This window comes from Theobroma umbraticum, unplaced genomic scaffold, assembly GCF_002168275.2.
Source record: "Theobroma umbraticum cultivar Fairchild unplaced genomic scaffold, ASM216827v3 scaffold_20.0, whole genome shotgun sequence".
NCBI classification, from domain to species: domain Eukaryota; kingdom Viridiplantae; phylum Streptophyta; class Magnoliopsida; order Malvales; family Malvaceae; genus Theobroma; species Theobroma umbraticum.
The window spans coordinates 3,421,514-3,441,032 of record NW_018397266.1 but is presented as its reverse complement, the minus strand read 5'-3'; the positions used below and the strand labels follow the sequence as shown (position 1 = coordinate 3,441,032).

At 33.4% G+C, this 19,519-nt stretch overlaps 1 protein-coding gene across 2 annotated transcripts; it reads left to right on the top strand.

Annotated features, from left to right (window-relative positions):
• The first annotated feature begins 1,658 nt into the window (after nucleotides 1-1,658).
• On the top strand, nucleotides 1,659-18,865 carry QSOX2 (quiescin-sulfhydryl oxidase 2). Of its 2 annotated transcripts, XM_021437746.2 has the most exons (12): nucleotides 1,659-2,208; nucleotides 3,497-3,521; nucleotides 3,605-3,697; nucleotides 6,863-7,044; nucleotides 8,655-8,724; nucleotides 8,825-8,893; nucleotides 9,018-9,091; nucleotides 9,176-9,332; nucleotides 9,784-9,824; nucleotides 17,715-17,861; nucleotides 17,943-18,386; nucleotides 18,590-18,865. In XM_021437746.2, the coding sequence occupies exons 1-12, from the start codon at nucleotides 1,985-1,987 to the stop codon at nucleotides 18,609-18,611; spliced, it is 1,548 nt and encodes a 515-aa protein (XP_021293421.1). In that variant the 5' UTR covers nucleotides 1,659-1,984; the 3' UTR covers nucleotides 18,612-18,865. The 2 variants fall into 2 exon arrangements, with proteins under 2 accessions (XP_021293421.1, XP_021293420.1); XM_021437745.2 differs by having other exon boundaries at nucleotides 17,943-18,865.
• Nucleotides 18,866-19,519: the final 654 nt, after the last annotated feature.

The window sequence follows — 19,519 nt, the reverse complement described above, 5'->3', positions numbered from 1 at the left end:
GAGATAAAATTGAATAAGAATTGTAAAGTCAATTTATTAATTTTTATTATATTAATTATTAAATAAAAATTATTTTGAAAAGAGTATTTACGATATATATATAATAAATAAAAATTTTAAAATATATAAATAAAACTTTTTAAAAATATATAATAAATAAATAAAAACTAAAATTTTTGGCTCCCCAAGGGTACCTGACCCTCCGCCCCTTATTTCAACCAATCCTAATCATATAAATACTACATGCTTGATCAAACACTAATCTATGCATAGCAAATGAAATTAAAGCCTTAAATCATGCTTTTCTACACAAATAGGTAAACTAATATCCTAAGCAAACCAAATTAAACAATATATAAAATGCTAAAAAAACCCACAACTTAATAATAAAAAATCAGAATGTAACTTATGCATAGTAAAACCATAAAAATCAGAAATTGAACCAAGATATGCAAAAGTTAGCAAATAAGTATAGTTCATCACTTTCTATCAAACTAAATCATGAAAGCCAAGTAAAATCCTAAAACATGCAATTCTAATTAATTAACATATAAATCATGCTAAAGATCACCCTAAACTCCATGTATATGTATCGCTAAACCAAACATCTCATTTTATGAAATTATATTTCTTTACATAATTATTTTTATTGTGAATATTGATTCAATAACATTAAATAGAATAATACTACAATCGTTAATCATGATTTTCTATGATGCAAGACATCTACAATAATAACATAGATTAAAATTGTCCCTAAACAGAGTCTAATGATGACACGTGTTAGTGATATAGAAAGAATTGTCACTAACTTTGCACGAGAGATGCCGACCAAACAACAAAATAAACCTAAATCAATTAATTAGATATTTCGTTCAATTTTAGTGTTATAGAAGTCTGCTGTTCACTTCTTTTCTTGTCTTTCTTGTGTTTCCAATTATGTTATACATCGTTCGGACAATTTAATTTTTGTCTTTATATATATATTAAAAGTTTTATTTTTTATATTTCATGAATAGAATTTTAAAATTCACTGGAAAGAAAGCAACTTTGCAATTCAACCATAAAGTTTAAAATATTTTAACACGAGAAAAACCCACAAACCTACTTGCATTTCCCTAAAAAAAAGTATTTTGAATAAAAGATGCAATAATCAAAATTAAGAATGTTAACATGGAAAAACCAAAAGGAAATTTCAACTATAGAAAAGTTTAAATATTTTAGATATATATTATAAAAAATATATCCAAATACTTTCCAAGTTTCGAAAAAAATATTAAAGTGTTTATAATTCCAATGACTATGCATGAACTTCGGTATATACGAGCAAATGTTATTCAGCATTGTAACGAATCACAAAATTTCAAATCTTCCAAAATAATTAAGAGTAATTCTAATAGATTTGTAAATTTTAGGTGAATTTGGTTTGTCTGCATATTTAATATGTAACAAACATAAACAAAGTCAAAAAGGTGAACCTAACATCAAGAAGTTGTTATTATTTTTATTAAAGTCTTTATCTTTTATATATTTATTTTTTATATTTCATTATTGAATTTTATCTAATTAATAATTAATCTACGGTGAAATGTAATATATTAATAAAATATATAGTAGTTAATATGGTAATCCTCGTCACAATTTATTCAAATGAAAAAAGTACAGACGTACGTTGCAACAAACAACGATCGTTGCACACAGACTTAATCATCACAATTTTCAAACCGAAAAGAATCGTAATTCTCAACCCTTTCCACCGGAAATTTCCAGCCCCACCCACCACCACCACCACCACCCCAACTCCTAACCTACAGATCTCTCTACCTTTTTCTTTTTAATTTTAATATCCAATAAAACGTCCACTTAAACGTCGCCAAAGAGAAAACAAGAAAGAAGAAAAGCTTTCATTCCAATTCTGACGAAGCTGTGCAACAAAATTAATATATTTAAACAATCAGTTTTATTTTCTCTCTCCTTCTCTCCGATGTCTGTTGTATATTGGATTTTGATTTTGAACCTTTGGATCTTAAAAGCGACGTCGTTGCAAGCGGGATCTCGAACGGTACTTCGAGATATTGGCAGTAACAACGGCGGCGGCGCCGGTACTGATCCGAAGGACTACGCCGTCGAATTGAATATCACGAATTTCGATGAGGTTCTCAAGGACACTCCAGCCACTTACGCCATAGTCGAATTCTTCGCTCACTGGTTAGTACTCTTTTATGTGCCCACTCTTAGCTGCGGAACTGTTTTAAATCTTGAGCTTTATTTTTTTGAGCTAATTAAATCTTGAGCTTTAAGCACGAAAATTGTGCTCAACTTTTATAGCTTTGTTAACGCCGTTGACCCTTGAAGAAAAAGTTCTTCCTTTGTTTTTTATTTGTGAATTTCTTGCTTAATGAAATTTTTAATTCCTATCATGGTGAGGATCGGAATTTCTATTTGAGTTAATAAGGAAGGATCTTATAGCTTCAAGTGTAGGGATAAACATATTGAACCTTTGAAAGTTTCCTATGCATGTAATTGAATGTATCAGTATTATGTTCTGTAATTGCTTGAAGTAAAAAATTCCAGCGATAACAGTCACAAATTTAAATTTCTTTTTTAATTTAATATTCAAAGTTTTGTCCTTTTTTGTCAATTTGTATAACAAACTTGAATGATATTATAACCTGTAATGCATCATTTTTCCCTTAAACTACCTGCGTTACTTAGAAATTATACACCTTTGGAATCGCATGAACATAGGTATGAGGGGATGATCATTCAAATATTGGCAAAACTTGAGGAAAATTGATATTGCCTTATTGACATGCACCTGCTTCTGAACTGGACCTAATGGAATGAAATTCAAAATAGATCCAAAAATAAGCCTTTGAAGCCATGGACAAAATTCTCCTTGCTTAACTCTGTTTCACTGTGACATTTTGTTGTTTCCAAATGGCCTGTAGCATATTGTCAACCATTTGCATGGTGGAAATATGTTTTGTGCTTTGCCTTGCAGGCTGGAGATATAAAGATATTAGGCTTTGCTTATAATGGCAATGGCTAACTGACCTTTGAACAAATTACATTTTTTACCTTATTTATAGGATCTATGACACATATCACCGTTACATCAGTGACAGTTGATGTGTAGGATAAGGGTTAGCAAACCAATTAATTATAGTTATTCACATTTCATAGCCCAGGTTGATGCATTGTGTTATTTTACTATCAACATATCCAGGTACCATCAATATAATTTTGTTTCCTTGTAGTTGCTTTGTTTGTTTAATTATATGTAGTTTATAATTGCAAAAGGCTTTCTTTTTCTATAAGAAAGGCACCTTTCTGCGCACTGGCACATGTTCTTGCATGCAGTGCGCTTGCCTGCTTTCGTAAAGTTGCCATGCTGCTTAGTTTAAGTATTATGTAGTTAGTGGTTGAATTCCATTCATTGTGCCAATTTTTTGATGTTATATGACATTCCTCTTGTGTGATTATCACTTTTCAGGTGCCCTGCTTGCAGAAATTACAAGGTATCATATGGTATATATTGCACTTAGTATTTTTCATATATTCATTTCTAATGATTTTTGCGGCTTTACCTACAATTTTGCAGCCCCATTATGAAAAAGTTGCTAGGCTTTTCAATGGACCTGAAGCTGTGCATCCTGGTATCATATTGATGACTCGAGTAGACTGTGCATTAAAGGTATTTACTTTGTCTTCTGAATACTTCCAAGGTGCAGCCTTGTGGAAATAGTGCTGTAAAAATACTTGTTTCCTCAATAGCTTATATTTGCCTCACTAGCATAATTCGGGGGTTTAAGATACGGCTGAAAATCTAGTCTACATGCAGAATCTTATATAATAAAGTTGTAATATCTTATGTTTAATAGCTAGAACGAGCAGTTTGAATAGCATCTGTCACGTGACAGATGGACAATTATATTTGATATGATCATTCAGAGGTTGTATTGAGCTATTGCTCCATTCAAGCATTTCTTAACACTGCCAAACATCGAAAGGTATCTGTTAATACTTCTTTAGTTATTTGAGAATATATATCAAAATTCATTTGCATGAGCTTAAAATATTAGTTCAGTGTTCTTTTCCCTCTTTGTAGATCGAGTTTATTTGTTTGATATTGAGCTTTGTAAGCTGTCAATAGCCAAATCCAAATCTTTAGTATCCCCTCTGCATCCTCCTCTATGGCATAAATTTTCTCTACCCCCTTTAATTGGGCGCCCTTATCTATCATTGGCATTTTTCCTTAGAAATAAAGGTTTTAGTACACCTAAGTTGATTGAAGGGTCTCATAAATGACTTGTGTCAAGAGAAAAAAAAAAAAAAGCAGTAATCTCTGAACTCCAAAATACTTGCCAGCTCTATATTAGTTTGGGTCCCTAATTTATTCCCATCATGTAACTAATCTCTAACCTTGTCCACAAGGTATCTAGAAGTTTCAAATTGGTAGGAATCGAAGGTTCTCTGGACATGGAGTGGTTTGTTGAATGTTACTGAAAGTTATGAGAAATGAGAATTATTAGAAACCTAGGTGCGGAGCTTAAGGATCTTTTCTTTATTTAGTTTTCCCTGTTCTTTTAAGAATTTGAGATTATTATTATCATTAACCCATCTCCTCCAAGCTGTTCTATCATCTATGTCAGTTTGTCTTCCAAGCTTAAAGATCCAAAGGTTGTTCCCATAATTCTGGTTAACAATGGTGTCAACTGCAGAATTGAATTCAAAGTTTGAGGCTTTCGAACAAGGTCATGAAGAAACCAAGAAGATTATGTCAGAATTGAGAGGAGATATGGATTCACTAGAAACAAGGTTACTGTCCAACTTTGAACAGGTGTTTAAAAAATTCTTTACCAGAGGCAAACAACTTGATGAGGTAGCAACTACTCAAACAATTCCTCAAAGGCAAAACTATGAGTTGCACTAGGTCAAAAGTGGTTAAAAGAGGATGGCAAGAAGTGCAAGATGTAAGTGATATAGCAAAGGAAATTAACATTTATGTTCCTGATTTTGAAGGAAAGTTGATCCTATAGTATTTCAGATTGGCTCTCCTCTATTGAGGAGTGCTTTGATTGGTATGACATGTCGAATGCTTGAAGGGTTAGATTTGCAAAGATGAAGCTGGTTGGGCTAAGCCAAAATATGGTGGCATGGTGTTGAGAGAAACATAGCTAGGTTGGGGCAGCCACAAATGAGTGCATGGAATGATATGAAAGCCAAATTTAGAGAAAGATTTATGCCATGTAATTATCTTGACAAGAAGCATGACAAAGCCCTTACTTTTAAGCAAGGTAGCATGCTAGTGGCAGAATATATGCAAAGGTTTGATGAGTTAATGATTAGAAGTCAATTTGAGGAAGATGCTAACCTAGCAGCAGCCTATTTTAAGGCTGGTTTGAGGGCTGAAATCAAAAGAGAATTACTAAGACATCCTATTTAAAATAAAGGATGAATTACAAAAAAATCTGACTTCATGGTCTCAATCTTGTTCTTCTAACTTGTTGACAAGTATTTCAACCTAAAGACAAGTTTTAAGATAAGATCAGCAATGATAAATGTATTGTCGAGGAGATTCAAGGTCGGAGAGTTAAACCACACTTCCAGTGGTTGTTGACATTCTTGAGGAAGAAAAGGAGAATGCCATTGTAACATTAGACCTCAAGAAACCACAGGTGCAATCTGATCAGCCACTTGAAGATTTTGACGCACAATCAACTTTTCAAAACAAAAGATGTTGAGATTAAACGAGTTGTATTTAAAATTTTGAGTTGGCAAAGGGAGAGTTTGTTGAAGTGCTGCCTTGGGAAGACCTTCCTTTGACAATATTCTTCCAGTTCTAGATATCAAGCTCATGACTATCACAACAGTTGAGGAATTTGAAGAAAAAATTCCCATTGACTTTATTATTTGAGGTGTGCTCAAGAATGAGTCACAAGTAGCTTTATTGAGGATTTGTGACCCACAAGAAAACATTATTGTTGGCAATGTTCTTCACGGGTTTTGCAGTAAATTTTAGTTCAACATTTCAAAACCCTGAGGTTGAGTTTTCTCCAACAAAGGGAGAATGATGAAGAATGTAAAGATGCTAATTGAGTGATTGGCTTATAAAAGATTTTATTTCGCTACTTTGTTGTAGCTATGGGGCTTCTTTGTAATATTTTATCGATCTAGGTTATATTTGGTATTTTAAGTCAAGTTTATTAGTTTTTATCATGAGCCTTACGTATTTTCTTTAAATTCCTACTTGAAATATGAGTTCTAGTTCTTTCAGGATTAGGAGCCTATATGAATATCAGTGTACTTTTCTTTTGGAAGACCATTATTATGAGATTAGTTCGAGAAATTTTAAGCATTATTACTGCAGAGATTGTGTGATGCAATCAACCTTAGTTGTGACTCCTAAGGAACCCTAGGCGTGATGCTTAGGTTTTCTTTCTGTGTGATGCAATCAAGGAACCCTTGGTTAGTGTTCCCTATTTTCTTAAGGATTTCAGGTTATTGTTATTATTATTATTGTTATCATAAACCCTTCCCCTCCAAGCTGTTTAACATCATTCTAGTTGCAGTTAAAGTTGTTAGTACGAAAATTAAATATATGTAGCAGTGGTAATATCATTATTTTTCTAATTATTTCTATGAATTTTGTAGAGTTGGAATGTACACATGTTAGGTAACTGTTTTTTTTAGGCAATGTATTTAGATTTACCACTTATTTAGCCTTGTTTCTCGTAACTAAACGCTTTATAAAATATTGCATTCCTTTTGCCACAAATCTTTTTGACTCTTGTTTTCAGTTGTTGAAAGTATGTCTTGTTAATTTGATTTTGGTTCTTTGACTTGTTTGGCAGCACAGATAAATACCAAACTTTGTGATAAGTTTTCTGTGGGTCACTATCCTATGCTGTTTTGGGCTCCTCCTACAAAATTTGTATCTGCTGGCTGGGAACCCAATCAAGCGAAAAGTGAAATACGTTTAATTGATGATGGACGGACAGCGGAGCGCTTGCTTAATTGGATCAATAAGCAAATAGGCAGGTATGAGGTATCTTCATTAATATCAGCATCTTTATAAGCATAAAAGGTGCACTCTTGAAATTATTATGGAATCATAAAGTAAAGGCAATCATGGGGGCTTTACTATCCATTATTCTGAAAGAGGCTAAGTTTTACCAAAACTTGTTCTTGTGTTCTTGTACATTTGGGAATTGCTCAATAATCAGTTTGTTGAGTTGGCAAATTAACACAACCTAGGAGCAAATTAGGGAGCTCATTCTTGTAAGGGATTTATCTGATACTGGCCTGAGCTTAGCCCATTTTCTAGGTTTGTGCCTATCATAAGTTAGGAAAACTAAATGGTTGCCATCGTTATTGGTAAATAAAATGGTAGCTCCTATGTAAACTGCTTATTGTTTGGTAAAAAGCATGTTAATTATATAATAATCTTGTAATTATTGACACCACATGCAGGAATATATTTTGATAGTTAATAGAATGCAAGATTAAATGATGCAGGAGCATTTAGAATTCTATTTTATTTAATTTAGTTTTTTTAATTTTAATTGATTTAGGATTTTATTTTCTTTATTTTATTAGTATTTTTAGTACTTTAAGGATTATTATTTGATTAGCCTAGTCATGTTCTATTTAGAAATAGAACACCTATTTTATTTAAATCTCTTGTTAACTACTCTAGTTATTAGGCAACTAGAAATAGAGTTTTATTATGAAGTGGACCTATAACACTATAAATAGGACCCTTTGGCTTAGTTATTCAAGTTGAGAATAAATAAAGAATTTATTTTTAAGTAGGAGTGCTCATTTCTCTAGACTCTTTTTAAAAGAGCAAGAGGTTCTAGTATGGCCAACTAAAGTGGGCATTTGGCTATTTTTCACTTTAGTGGGGTTTTCTAACCTTGCCAAGATTGGTGATTCACTTTAGTGGGGTTTCTAACCTTGCCACGATTGCTGTCTTTCACAACGCCCAGTTGTCTTCACAACACCCCTGCGCCATTAAATCTAAATGCATCTTGGTGACATGCATAGAGGAAAATGATGTATTCTTCAGATTCAGTGGCAGCTTATGCTTAGGTGCGTAGAAGTATGTGCCCATCTTATCACAAATCCTTGAGACAGACTATGATTGAATAGTTTAATGCATGCCAGAAGTTTAATTTATGCTGAAGTGTGTATGAGTAGGAAAGCCAGCAAGTTCGGTTTCTATAGCGTTTGGTTTTGTAACACATACCTTGACTTAAGTCTGCACTTGATTTCTGAAAAATTAAGAATTATAATTTATGGCAAAAATGCAAAATAATAGTTGGAGGTTTCCCTTGTCACACCTGATGGTATCAATCATTTTGTTAGTACTAGGAAACAGTTTGTTTTATTTTATTTACTTTTTTGGTGATTAAACAGAGAAGGGGGGGGGGGGTGGACTTAGACCTTTTGAAGGTAGGGTACTGGAACCATCGGCCCTGGGGAAGTTTTGGAGTATAAGAAAATCTGCTTCTGTTCTCACATATGCTTCTAAAAAGTGCTTGATTGATCTTATACTGTTAAGTAAATGCCAAAGATTTGCACTTATCTATAAAAGTTTGACCATTAGCTCTAGTTCTGATATGATTTCTACTGCTTATATTCTTCAGCTCTTATGGCTTAGATGATGAGAAATTTGAAAACGAGCATCTTCCGTCAAATATATCGGACCCTGGACAGGTCTTTTTATGCATTTCCTATTTTCTTCGATGAAAATGCATGTTTGAGGTTATTTCATTTGCTTAGGATTTTAACTTCTTTTTTATTGGGCTTTTGGAAGATTGCTCGAGCCATATATGATGTGGAGGAGGCTACCACAACTGCCTTTGACATCATTTTAGTACACAAGGTGGGCATTTCTCTATCTTGTGTGAAATTTCCTGTCTTGTGTGGGTGTTTGTGTGTGTTTATGTATATTTATATGAGGCTGGGAATATTTGTCTTCTAAAGTTCCTGAATATAATGTCCCGTAGATGATTAAATCGGAAACTCGAGCTTCACTCATAAAATACCTTCAGCTTTTAGTGGCTCATCATCCTTCCAGGAGGTAAACATCCTACTTTTTTGTATGTACCTTGGCTTGGCCTTATATGGTGCTTCCTTCATTGTGTTACTAGAATATGTGTATTAGGTGTCGCAAGGGAAGTGCAGAAGTACTTGTGAACTTCGATGACTTGTGCCCACCAGATATGTGGTCATCTGATAGACATGAAGTTGCCACCAATAATGTGAAAGAGGTGCTAAGCAATTTCCAGATTTGTGGAAAGGAAGTTCCCCGTGGATATTGGGTAGGCACAAAAGGCAAATTTGTTTTGTTATTTTCTTTGCTTGCATATATTTGAAATTGTTGATATTATGTGCCACCTCTTGGCAGGGTTAAATGCATTTTATTTGCTTTAGACACAATAATTTTTTGACTGATGTGGGAACTAGTGAACTAGCTTGCATGACGTAAAATGCTCTGATATTACAATTCATGGTTTTATTAGCAATAAGTAGTTACTACACCTATTTCATGTGTGATCCATTCCCTCTCCATTTATCTACTATTATGACTGATATTTTTCAGCTGTGAGATTGTCAATTGCTTTGTTTCCTTTTAGTTTAAGCTCAATAAAATATTTATTCCTTTTTTTGGTTTAAGATGAAATATATTCTTTTCATAATACTGTATTGAATTTCTTTTTCTAGTGGTTGCTTATAAGCCATTTGGATGTTTTTTTTTTCTTTTTTTTGCAGATGTTTTGTCGTGGTAGCAAGAATTATACCAGGGGCTTTAGGTAATGATTTAAAACTCCTTAATTTTTAATTCATGCATTTTCAAAGAAATCATCATCTTTTCCAATCTGAGGTTCCTCTCACTCTCTTTGGACGTTGCTTTCGGTATTAAAATATTTTACTTCTCTATGAACCCATAAAGTTGTAGCATTCTTTTTGTAGGGTCTTTGCATAGGATTCTTCCTGTATGCATAGGAGATAGGTAGGATAGTGGAGTAGGCTTTTATAGATGTGAGTGCAATTATTATAGCATATGTGCTTTCGTTCATGTTTACATCTTGACATACCATTGTGAACATAAGACACCTAGCAAGCACAGACACGGACATGCAATATGGGAATGACATGACATGGACATGGCTAGATGGCAATTTCTACAAAACTAGGACAGGTATGGCAGGATGTGACAATAAAAGATTTTTTTTTATATTTTTTTCCATGAAAAAATACTAACATCCATACTTTTCTTTTTTAAGTTAAACTTTTATAAAGACCCCAATTAAAATTTTAAGAAAAAGCTCCAACTTAAAAATTAGGCGTATGCCCACACTACATAACTAAATAAGGCTGAAGTTAAAAATTAAGCTTATGCCTATATTAAATAATTAACTTAGGGTCAAACTTAAAAATTCTAAATTGTAATTAAAAGTCCATTGTCCACATTTCCACCAAATATCGAGATCACAAATTGTAATTGACGGAATTCATTTTTTGTTGTAATTAAAAAAGTTCATTCTTTTGAGAAAAAAAAGTCCATTCTTAATTGTGGATGATGAGAATTAAGAGTCCATTGTCCATTGCCCACGCAATAAAAAGTTTTAAAAGTTAAACAAAAATGCAGAACATAGAAGAAGAAAGTGGGTGCTTGTATAGGTGAATATTGTCTGAGATTATTTTTGAACTTCTTCATTTTCCTTATACAAGGGCATTCTTCCACCTACCATCTCTTATTTCCTGCATTTTCAGCAAGCAAAACACCCCTTCCATATCTGAAGTCTTTAGATTTTTACCATCTTCTAAGTTTCAACAATTCAACAAATTAATTGGTGATTCTTGAATTTAGATATTTGGTTGATTTTTTTTGGTTTGATTGTGTGGGTTTTAAGTGAGAAAGAATTTGAGTAATTCCTCTTTGGGCTTTTTTTACCTTTGTTTAGGGCGAAATTTAGGATAAAATATGCAAAAAAAAAAAAAAAAACCCTCCATGCCATATCTATTTGGTTTCCTTCCTTTTTGTGGCATGTCTTATTCATGTCTTGTTCATGGTTGATTTTTTATTTCTATTATTTTGGTGTGTCTCTGCATGTCCAATCTGTATTTTGCCGTGTTGAAAGGTATACATGTTAAACATGGATATGACACCAGTATGTAGGGGAGTCTACTGTATCTATGCATCATTGCGAGACATTACATTGATGCATTAAAAGGAGGATTGCAGGAACAGTAACTTGAAGTACAACTCAATGTTTAATTTGGTACCTGAACTAAACATTTGTTTAGTTTGCCCCTACAATTTCCAATTCTCTTTAGTGTGCTATATAAGTAATAATGTTAGTTAGGGATGATGATGTGGTTTTAGCAAATTATCTCAAGATGCATGTCAATTATGTGGAAAAAAAGTTATTTTCTGTAGTTTCATTGTTCTTGTCTGTGTTCTTTATTTCTCTAGAAAGTTCTTCACCCTCTCTTCTCTACCATGTTCTTTCACTTCCACGCAGCGGATTGTTATGTGAGTTTCCTCTCTTCTTTCATTGTATTTCCTTTCCTTTTTCCTTCTTTCTCTCTCTTTAGACTCACTAGACTTGCACCAACTCAATCACCCATTATGAGAACTTAAGAGACCAAGATCAACATCTTCCTCATGAATGGACATGTAGTGAAGCAAGGTAAATTTCACAACCAATGAATGAAAATTGAAGTACATTTGGCAGCATCGGCTGTGTAATCTCCATCTACTGCATTCGAAATGTTTTAAATTCTCAAGTCTCTGACCAGGGTTGGCCTATGTGAATAAATTGTAAATTTACTTTTAAATCCTTCAAAAAGAAATTTTAAAGTTAAGACTTAGGTCTTGATAAATTTCTTAAAATTTAAAATCAGGGAACAAAACCAATGAAGCATGGACACAATCGTCTTCCCTGTGTGCCAATGTCATATCCGTGTCTGACATGGACATGCCTCGTACATGGCAAAATACTTATTGGGCATTTGGACTTGCTGGGATGTGCAAAAAAAAAAAAAAAACAGACAACCCCAACTTATAGTTAAGACATGACCCAACATAGAAGGGACATAGGATTTTTGAGGTTTTATTTTGTAGAAGGTGAAAATATGCCCTTGTAGAATAAAACTGAAGTTCAAAGATAGTTGCAAACAAGATTTACTTGTAGAAGCCCCTTTCCCCTTTTCTTTGTTCACTATTTTTTATTTTTCTCGTGAAACTATGTACTGCCTGGGTAATAAACAATCGACTTGTTTAATTCTTATCTGCTACAATTAAGAATACATTTTTTTACTTTTATTTGCAACAAATAATGGACATTTATGTGAACTAAACATTTGGTACAAATGTGGAAAATGGACTTTTAGTTACAAAATTAAGAATTAAGGATTTTTAACTTTGGGCCTAAGTTAACTATTTAATATTGGCATAAGCCTTGTTCTTAATTTGGGCCTTAACTTAAGCTAATTTTTATTTGGGCTTTTTCTTAAAAATTTAATTGTGGTCTTTATAAATGTTTAATTTTTAAAAAAGTGAATTGATGTTATATTTTTGCATTAAAGAAAATAAAAATATTTTCTTCTTGTCTTGTCTTGCCATACTCATGTCCTAATTTTCTAAAAATTTTCATGTCATGTCATTCTCATATTATCTGTCCGTTTTTGTGCTTTCTGGCTATCAATGAATTTTTTAAAATTCTCAACGAATAGCATTATTGTTGACGTATTGCATTGAATATGGAAATTGTATTCCTACAAAAAGTATGGTCTTGGGTGTTGGTCTAGAGAGAGGGGAATCTATGGGATTATAGACAAAGAAAGGGGAAAAAAAAAGAGGCAATAGGGGAGAATGTGTTAGCAAACCAATACTCTCAACCTATGCTTGTCAAGGAGTTTGTGAATAAGCTTGGCGTAGGCTAGTTTATGTTTGTTACTAATTAAATAAATGAGTTTGAACAACATTTTCAAGCTCATTGCATAAATTAATTAAGTTTGAATTTAGCTGAGCTCAGCTTGTTTATGTTTATGAACAGCTCATATATATTTTACACTTTTTGTTTTACTTTTTAGATTTATACACGTATATGTACACATACACACACACATACACACACGTGTGTGTATGCAAGGGAAGCCATCGATAAGATATTGAACATCGTAAATATTTTTGGAATCAGAATAGCCATTCACCCATTTTGTATACATATTATTTTGGGAATCTTTTAGAATTTTGTAAATCTGCAATCGTTTCTAAATTAAAGATATATTTATTTTAATGTATAAGTACAAATGCAAAATATACTTATTTTAACAACTGCTGAAGATTATAATAAAAAGGAAAAAGAGAAAGACATGAAGTTATTTAGTCACTTTTTTTTTATTTGAATTATAAGGTTGAGAAATTATTGTGAAAAGACTAAAAATTAAAAGTTATAAATTCTTGTTTGTAATTCAGAATACTTTATTTCTATATAATATTAATATACATCCAATCAAATCTAATGATAATTGTGATTTATAAATTGCAAAATCATACTTAATCTATTTAAAACTTAACTCAATTTGACTAATTTAGAAAAACCAAAAATTGAGCAATTGAAAATCCAAATAATTAAAACATGATAAGCCCAAAACTTTAAACAACCAAAGTTTAGATGAATCAAAACCAAAATGAACTGACCCTAAGTATCCAAAATAACCTAATGTTATTTGATGCTAACAATCTGGACCCAGAATGGCAAAATCTTGGACAAATTGAAACGTGAACTAATTTTGAATTATAAACAACCAAAAATCTAAATGAGCTAACATAAGATGACTTTATCCAACATGTTTATAGTTGCTACTTCTATCCTTGTCTATTAATAAGTTATACGAAAAAACTATAATGCAGTGAGATTCATTTGCATTAATGATTAAGAAATGAAACGAAAACAATTCTTTAAAAGATGACATAAATGTTTAGAATTTACCTATTTATTTGGTTTCAAAGACTGATATAGCACATATATCTCAAAAAACAAAATTGCACTTTATATGGTTTGCCTTTTATAAATCTTGATAATAAAGCAAAATTTAGTAGAAGTGATAATAATTATAACTTTTAGCAAAATTAACAATCCACATTTACTTGAGAACCAATTAAAACATAATAATCAATGACAAAAAGTGTTATTACTATTGTCACACATGTATTTAAGTTAAGTCAATAATAAATGATACTGCAATCTACACATTACAACTTAATAACCAACTAAACTCATTTATCCATATATATAAGTAGTTGAACAAATGAAACATTCTAATCAATATTGTATTGAACAGTTGTTGGAGGTCTGAGACCTTTTATAAATTTTTCATGTCATCTTTGACCTAACAATTTTACATTTATCATCTGTGACCTTTACAAGATTTTTTACAGCCCATCTATTCGTCAATTGGTTATCAAAAAGGTATGGCACATGTACACATCATCAACCCATGTATTACATTGGCAACAGTGGATGATGTGATGATAATGTGATGATGATGTATATGCCACATGACCATGGGTGGATGCCCTTTTTATCACCACATCATTTGTCCTCGGCCATTTGGCATATGCATGGTGATGATGTGAATACGTGGCATGCTCTCTTGATAGCCAACTGATAGATGGATACTTATGTCTAACTTAGTATAGTTAGCCGTGGTGTAAATTAGTTAAAAGAGAATATGAGACTTCTGTTTATATCTATCGCACATGAATTCCTTTCCGAAACCAGCTAGAATTTCATTCTTAAAGAGTCCAAATGCGAGAAGAATTCATGTACTTCAAAGACTTTTAACCCTTTAATGTTTTCTGCTGTTTATTTTAATTTTTTTAAAATTTTTTGAAGGATAAAATTAGTAATTTTACAAAAAATAGAAGGAATATATGTTGTTCATTATTTACACTTTTAGAGCATGTACTTGTATGTATAACATTAATTGTCTATAAAAGTAACCAATCTTTTTGATTTCTGTGAATGTGTTTCGTTGTTCCAAATGAATTTGTCAATTTTTTGTCTCAAATAAATTTATGACTTGTTGGTTTTGTTCAATTCAAACAAGCTTGAGCAGAGCCCAAGCTAATGCTATTTGCTATTAAGCTAAGCTTGAATAAAGTATTGAAGCTTAACTTGAGCTGTAGCTCAAGTTCAGTTCCCTGTAACATGAGCCGAGTTTGAGTGGAGTAAAGCTTGTCTTGTTTCAGTTCATTTACACCCCTAGAGGAGAGCCTTGCCTGATTAGATACTTAAGAAATCCTTTGTTGTTCCTTGAGTTTGAGTCAATTCAGAAAGTTTGATTCAAACGGTCCAGCTAAGCAGCTTTTTTCCCACATAACTGACACATTGCATAATCTGATCGATTGAAATCCATGCCATGATCACCAACTAATGATGTTAGATGGGCACAGTAAAAATGTACATGTAGCTAGGAGGGTGCTTGGAACAAATTTGTAGTTTAGGTGCCATATTAAACACAAAGATACGGTTATAAGGAAGAGGGTCTAGGTCCGTTTGTAAAAGGGTTTGGGTGTGTTTTGCATTTGAAAATTGTCTTCTGGATTAGAAAAATGGAAGCGAATTTCCAAATTTTTCCCTCTTTTTCCTTAGATTGCTAGTTTATTTCCAATTGACCACCTAATTTCTACAAACCAAACATCAGAAACCATGGAAAATGACTTCAAATAAATAATTTTCAATGAAACAAACAGAGCCTAAGATACCGCTCTCTTTCATTTGGAGTTATTCCATGGTCCTTAATGTTATAGTGCACATGTCAACTTGAAAATATCGCCGAGTTATACCGTTGACCCTCATACCCTAGCACCACCAACCATCGCTTCCCTTACCCTCTGGCAGTGGCTACCTTCTCCTTTCGTTTTCCCTTTCCTTTTTTATTTCATCCTCCATAAAATCATGACTGAATCGCCTCCACTTTTCACTGTCCTCTTCTCGTTCCTTCTTCCTTACCATCTTCTCCTTCAATCACCACTTCTCACTTTCCTCTACAAATCCAGTCAAGACCCATTCATCATCCATCATGACCATGCCTCAAGAACCCAGACCTCAGTGGTTTCAGCCAAATCTCTTTGATGCTGCAAAACCCACCCTACCTTTGAAGACCCATGTTGATGATCTGGATGTATGCCCAAGACTCACACTCGATGGTTAAGACCCTTGCCATTGTTTTGGGTTCTAACAATATGTTGATCTAGTTGAAAATTTTGTTGAACGGATTTAGGATTTTGGAGGTTGTGTGCAATTTCAAACTTTTGGTAGAAATTTTGGTTTGGTACTTAGAAAAAATTATGTGAAAATCAGGGTAGGAAATGCTGAGCAAAATAAAAAAAAATTCTGGGTAGGAAGTCTCAGAAAAAACGGAAGAAAGAAAATCTGGGTAGGAAGGCTTTAGGCTTGTGTACAACTAAAAAGCCAGAAACACTTCTTGTTGGTGTTTAATTGCAAAATAGATTATTGTATGTCTTAAGGATAACAAATTGTTTGACATGATCAGTAATTTTTATGAGAATATTTATCTTATGGAGTATGGTAGTATGGTAAGTTTCATTTCTTGAAAGAAATTTAAAGATTTTCCATTGCACTACCAAATACATAAAGTCTTTTTCACAATGTCATCCAAAGAACAGAACTATAAGTTTCTCGAGAAAATGCCTCATCCTGAAAGTTTTTATTTTCTGGAAGGCCATTTTTGTGAAACAAAATGGAGGCTTAATTGAAAATAGTTAGTTTATTTACTGGACTTAGCATGATGCCAAGTTGTTAATGGCAAGGCCATTCTGGTGGCAGTAGTGGTAATGTACTGGAATGGTTATGAAGTGGTAATCTTGCAGCGGGATTGTTGGAGATAAAAGTAAAGGTGGTCAAAGAAGAGGGGAAGGAAATTGCTGCCCTATTTGTGGTAATATTAGCTTTGTACTAAAGAACTGGAGTTTAGATGTTGTGTTGTGCTATTTGGTGTTATAGATAGAGTCACAAAGATCTTATATTTGCTCTGGATGTGATTTGCTTGCTTCCAGATTAATGGGGCATGTGTCAACCACGAATTCTTCTGATATGGACATAGAATATTTGACTTTTGTGAATATTCTTGACCATTCAAATGCACCCCTGTATGCTCATGTAAATGTTATTGCTTTCAATGCAAATTTTATATTCCTGAGATGGTATGCTGCTGATCTGTCCCCAAGAGGCCAGACCAGTGGTTTGATTCTTGGGACTTTCAACTTGCAGTTCTGAGATTCAAAACTACTGTGAAGGGGAGGATATGGTGTGTGGATTTCTTGCTACTAACAATGGACAAGACTGCTAATGTGCTTGTTTCTTTCATCAATCATAGACCATCTTTCCACACTAAGTAGTATAATAGAAACAAAACCAATAGAACTACACAACAACAAATTAAGCTATTTTGCAATGTTTGATGTAAAGAAATGATAACCTTGTCATGAAAATTTGTTTTACTCTATCAAACTAGCAGTCTTCCTTTGTGCCTATAATTTGAGAACAAAGAGCATCTCTTTTTCAACAATTATAAGCCATGCATACAAAGTCAATTCTAACAGAGCTTCCTTCAGTGGTAATTGAATTTATAAGGTGTCAGTAATTATTTACATATGTTTGCAGTTGTGGATTATGGGTCTTAATGCATTCACTCTCTGTGAGGATTGAGGATGGAGAGAGCCAGTTTGCATTTACAGCTATATGTGATTTTATTCACAACTTCTTTATTTGTGAGGAGTGCCGTCAACATTTTTATGAGATGTGTTCAAGGTAAATTTGACTCCAAAGTAAGTTTTTTTCTTCTCAAATGTACAGGTTTCTTTCATCTAACTGCAGATATCCAATTTGCAGGGTTACTAGTCCTTTCAGCAAAGCGCGTGACTTTGCCCTTTGGTTGTGGAGTGCGCACAATGAAGTTAATGAGAGATTAATTAAGGAAGAAGCATCTCTGGAAACTGCAGATCCCAAGTTCCCGAAGATTATTTGGCCTCCGAAGCAGCTTTGTCCTTCGTGTTATCACCCCCGAGGTTCCAAAGACAAAGGAAGCAGTCAGATTGAGTGGGACCAGGATGAAGTTTTCAAGTTCTTAATTAGTTATTATGGAAATACGCTTGTATCTTTGTACAAAGAAAAGGGTTTTCTTGCTGAAGATGGGACCAAGGCTACTCTGGATGATTTGGTGGCCTCAACAAACGCAGTTGTGGTGCCTTTGGGTGCTGCATTGGCTATTGCTCTTGCTAGCTGTGCATTTGGAGCACTTGCTTGCTACTGGCGTTCTCAGCAGAAGAATCGGAAGTATTACCACCAACTACACTCTTTAAAGAACATTTGATAATTTTGAGGATATATGAGTGCTTTCAGAAAGGTTTAAAAGCATTAGGGTGAAAAGGGGATGAAAAATGCGGGGGTGAGGCGTAGAGAGAGAGAGAGAGAGAGAGAGAGGTTTTGATAATTAGGAGGTAACTTTCTTATTTTGATTTCCTTCCACCACTTTTCAGGCCAAGGAGAAGCTGGAATTAAGATTACTAAAACAACAAAAAATCAAACACAACCTTTAAGATGCCCAGTCGGATGAACTCAAGCTCCAAGTAGAATTCCAGATTACAGGCTTATGCCAACTTGCCCGCTTGAGGTCCTATTCTTTACCAGTCTACTGTCAAGCTCATCATCATCATCATCATCAAATCTAATTTTGGGTTGGTTGTATAGATTTAACATAATTTTAATTTTGAGAAAGAAATGTTCCATATCCATTTTCTTACTTTTTATTCACATTTGACATGCTGCATGGGTACTTACACAGATTTTCTTCTACTGAATTGTCTGATGCAAGTGTCGTCCAATTCCTTCTATCGACCTAATTTTTTTCTTGATATGGTAAACAGTAAAGAACAATTTTTGTGTTTTGGTACTACTAAGCAGTGAAGAACTGTACTAGGTTGAAAATGGGGATACTGAGCAAACCTCTTTAAGGTCAATTCAGAGAACATTCTTTTATTCTTGCATGTTGAATTTTGACAATATTATGCGTATCTCCTTCCAATCTAACAGTACCTAATATTATTTCAAGGTCTTCGTGGTACCTCTTTAGGGCCAAAAAAACGACAAGGAAATATTCCTTGAGACAAATCTAGGGACTAGTTTCTGGGGCTCATTAAGTATTCGTATCATAACAGATGTCTCCAGGTTGTGCGATCACACACACAACTCAATACTCTTCCTATCCGCGTATCTGCTTCTTCACTTACGCATCAGTTTTACCATTCATCTAGAGTGATATCCGGCGATGCTGTTCGGGCAACATATACAATTTATTAGTTAAAATTATATCGGTATAGTAAGATTACATGAGAATAATATAATTTGATTTGATAATATAGTTTAACATTCTTTATTTTTGTCTGCAACAAGTTTTCCATCAGGGAAAA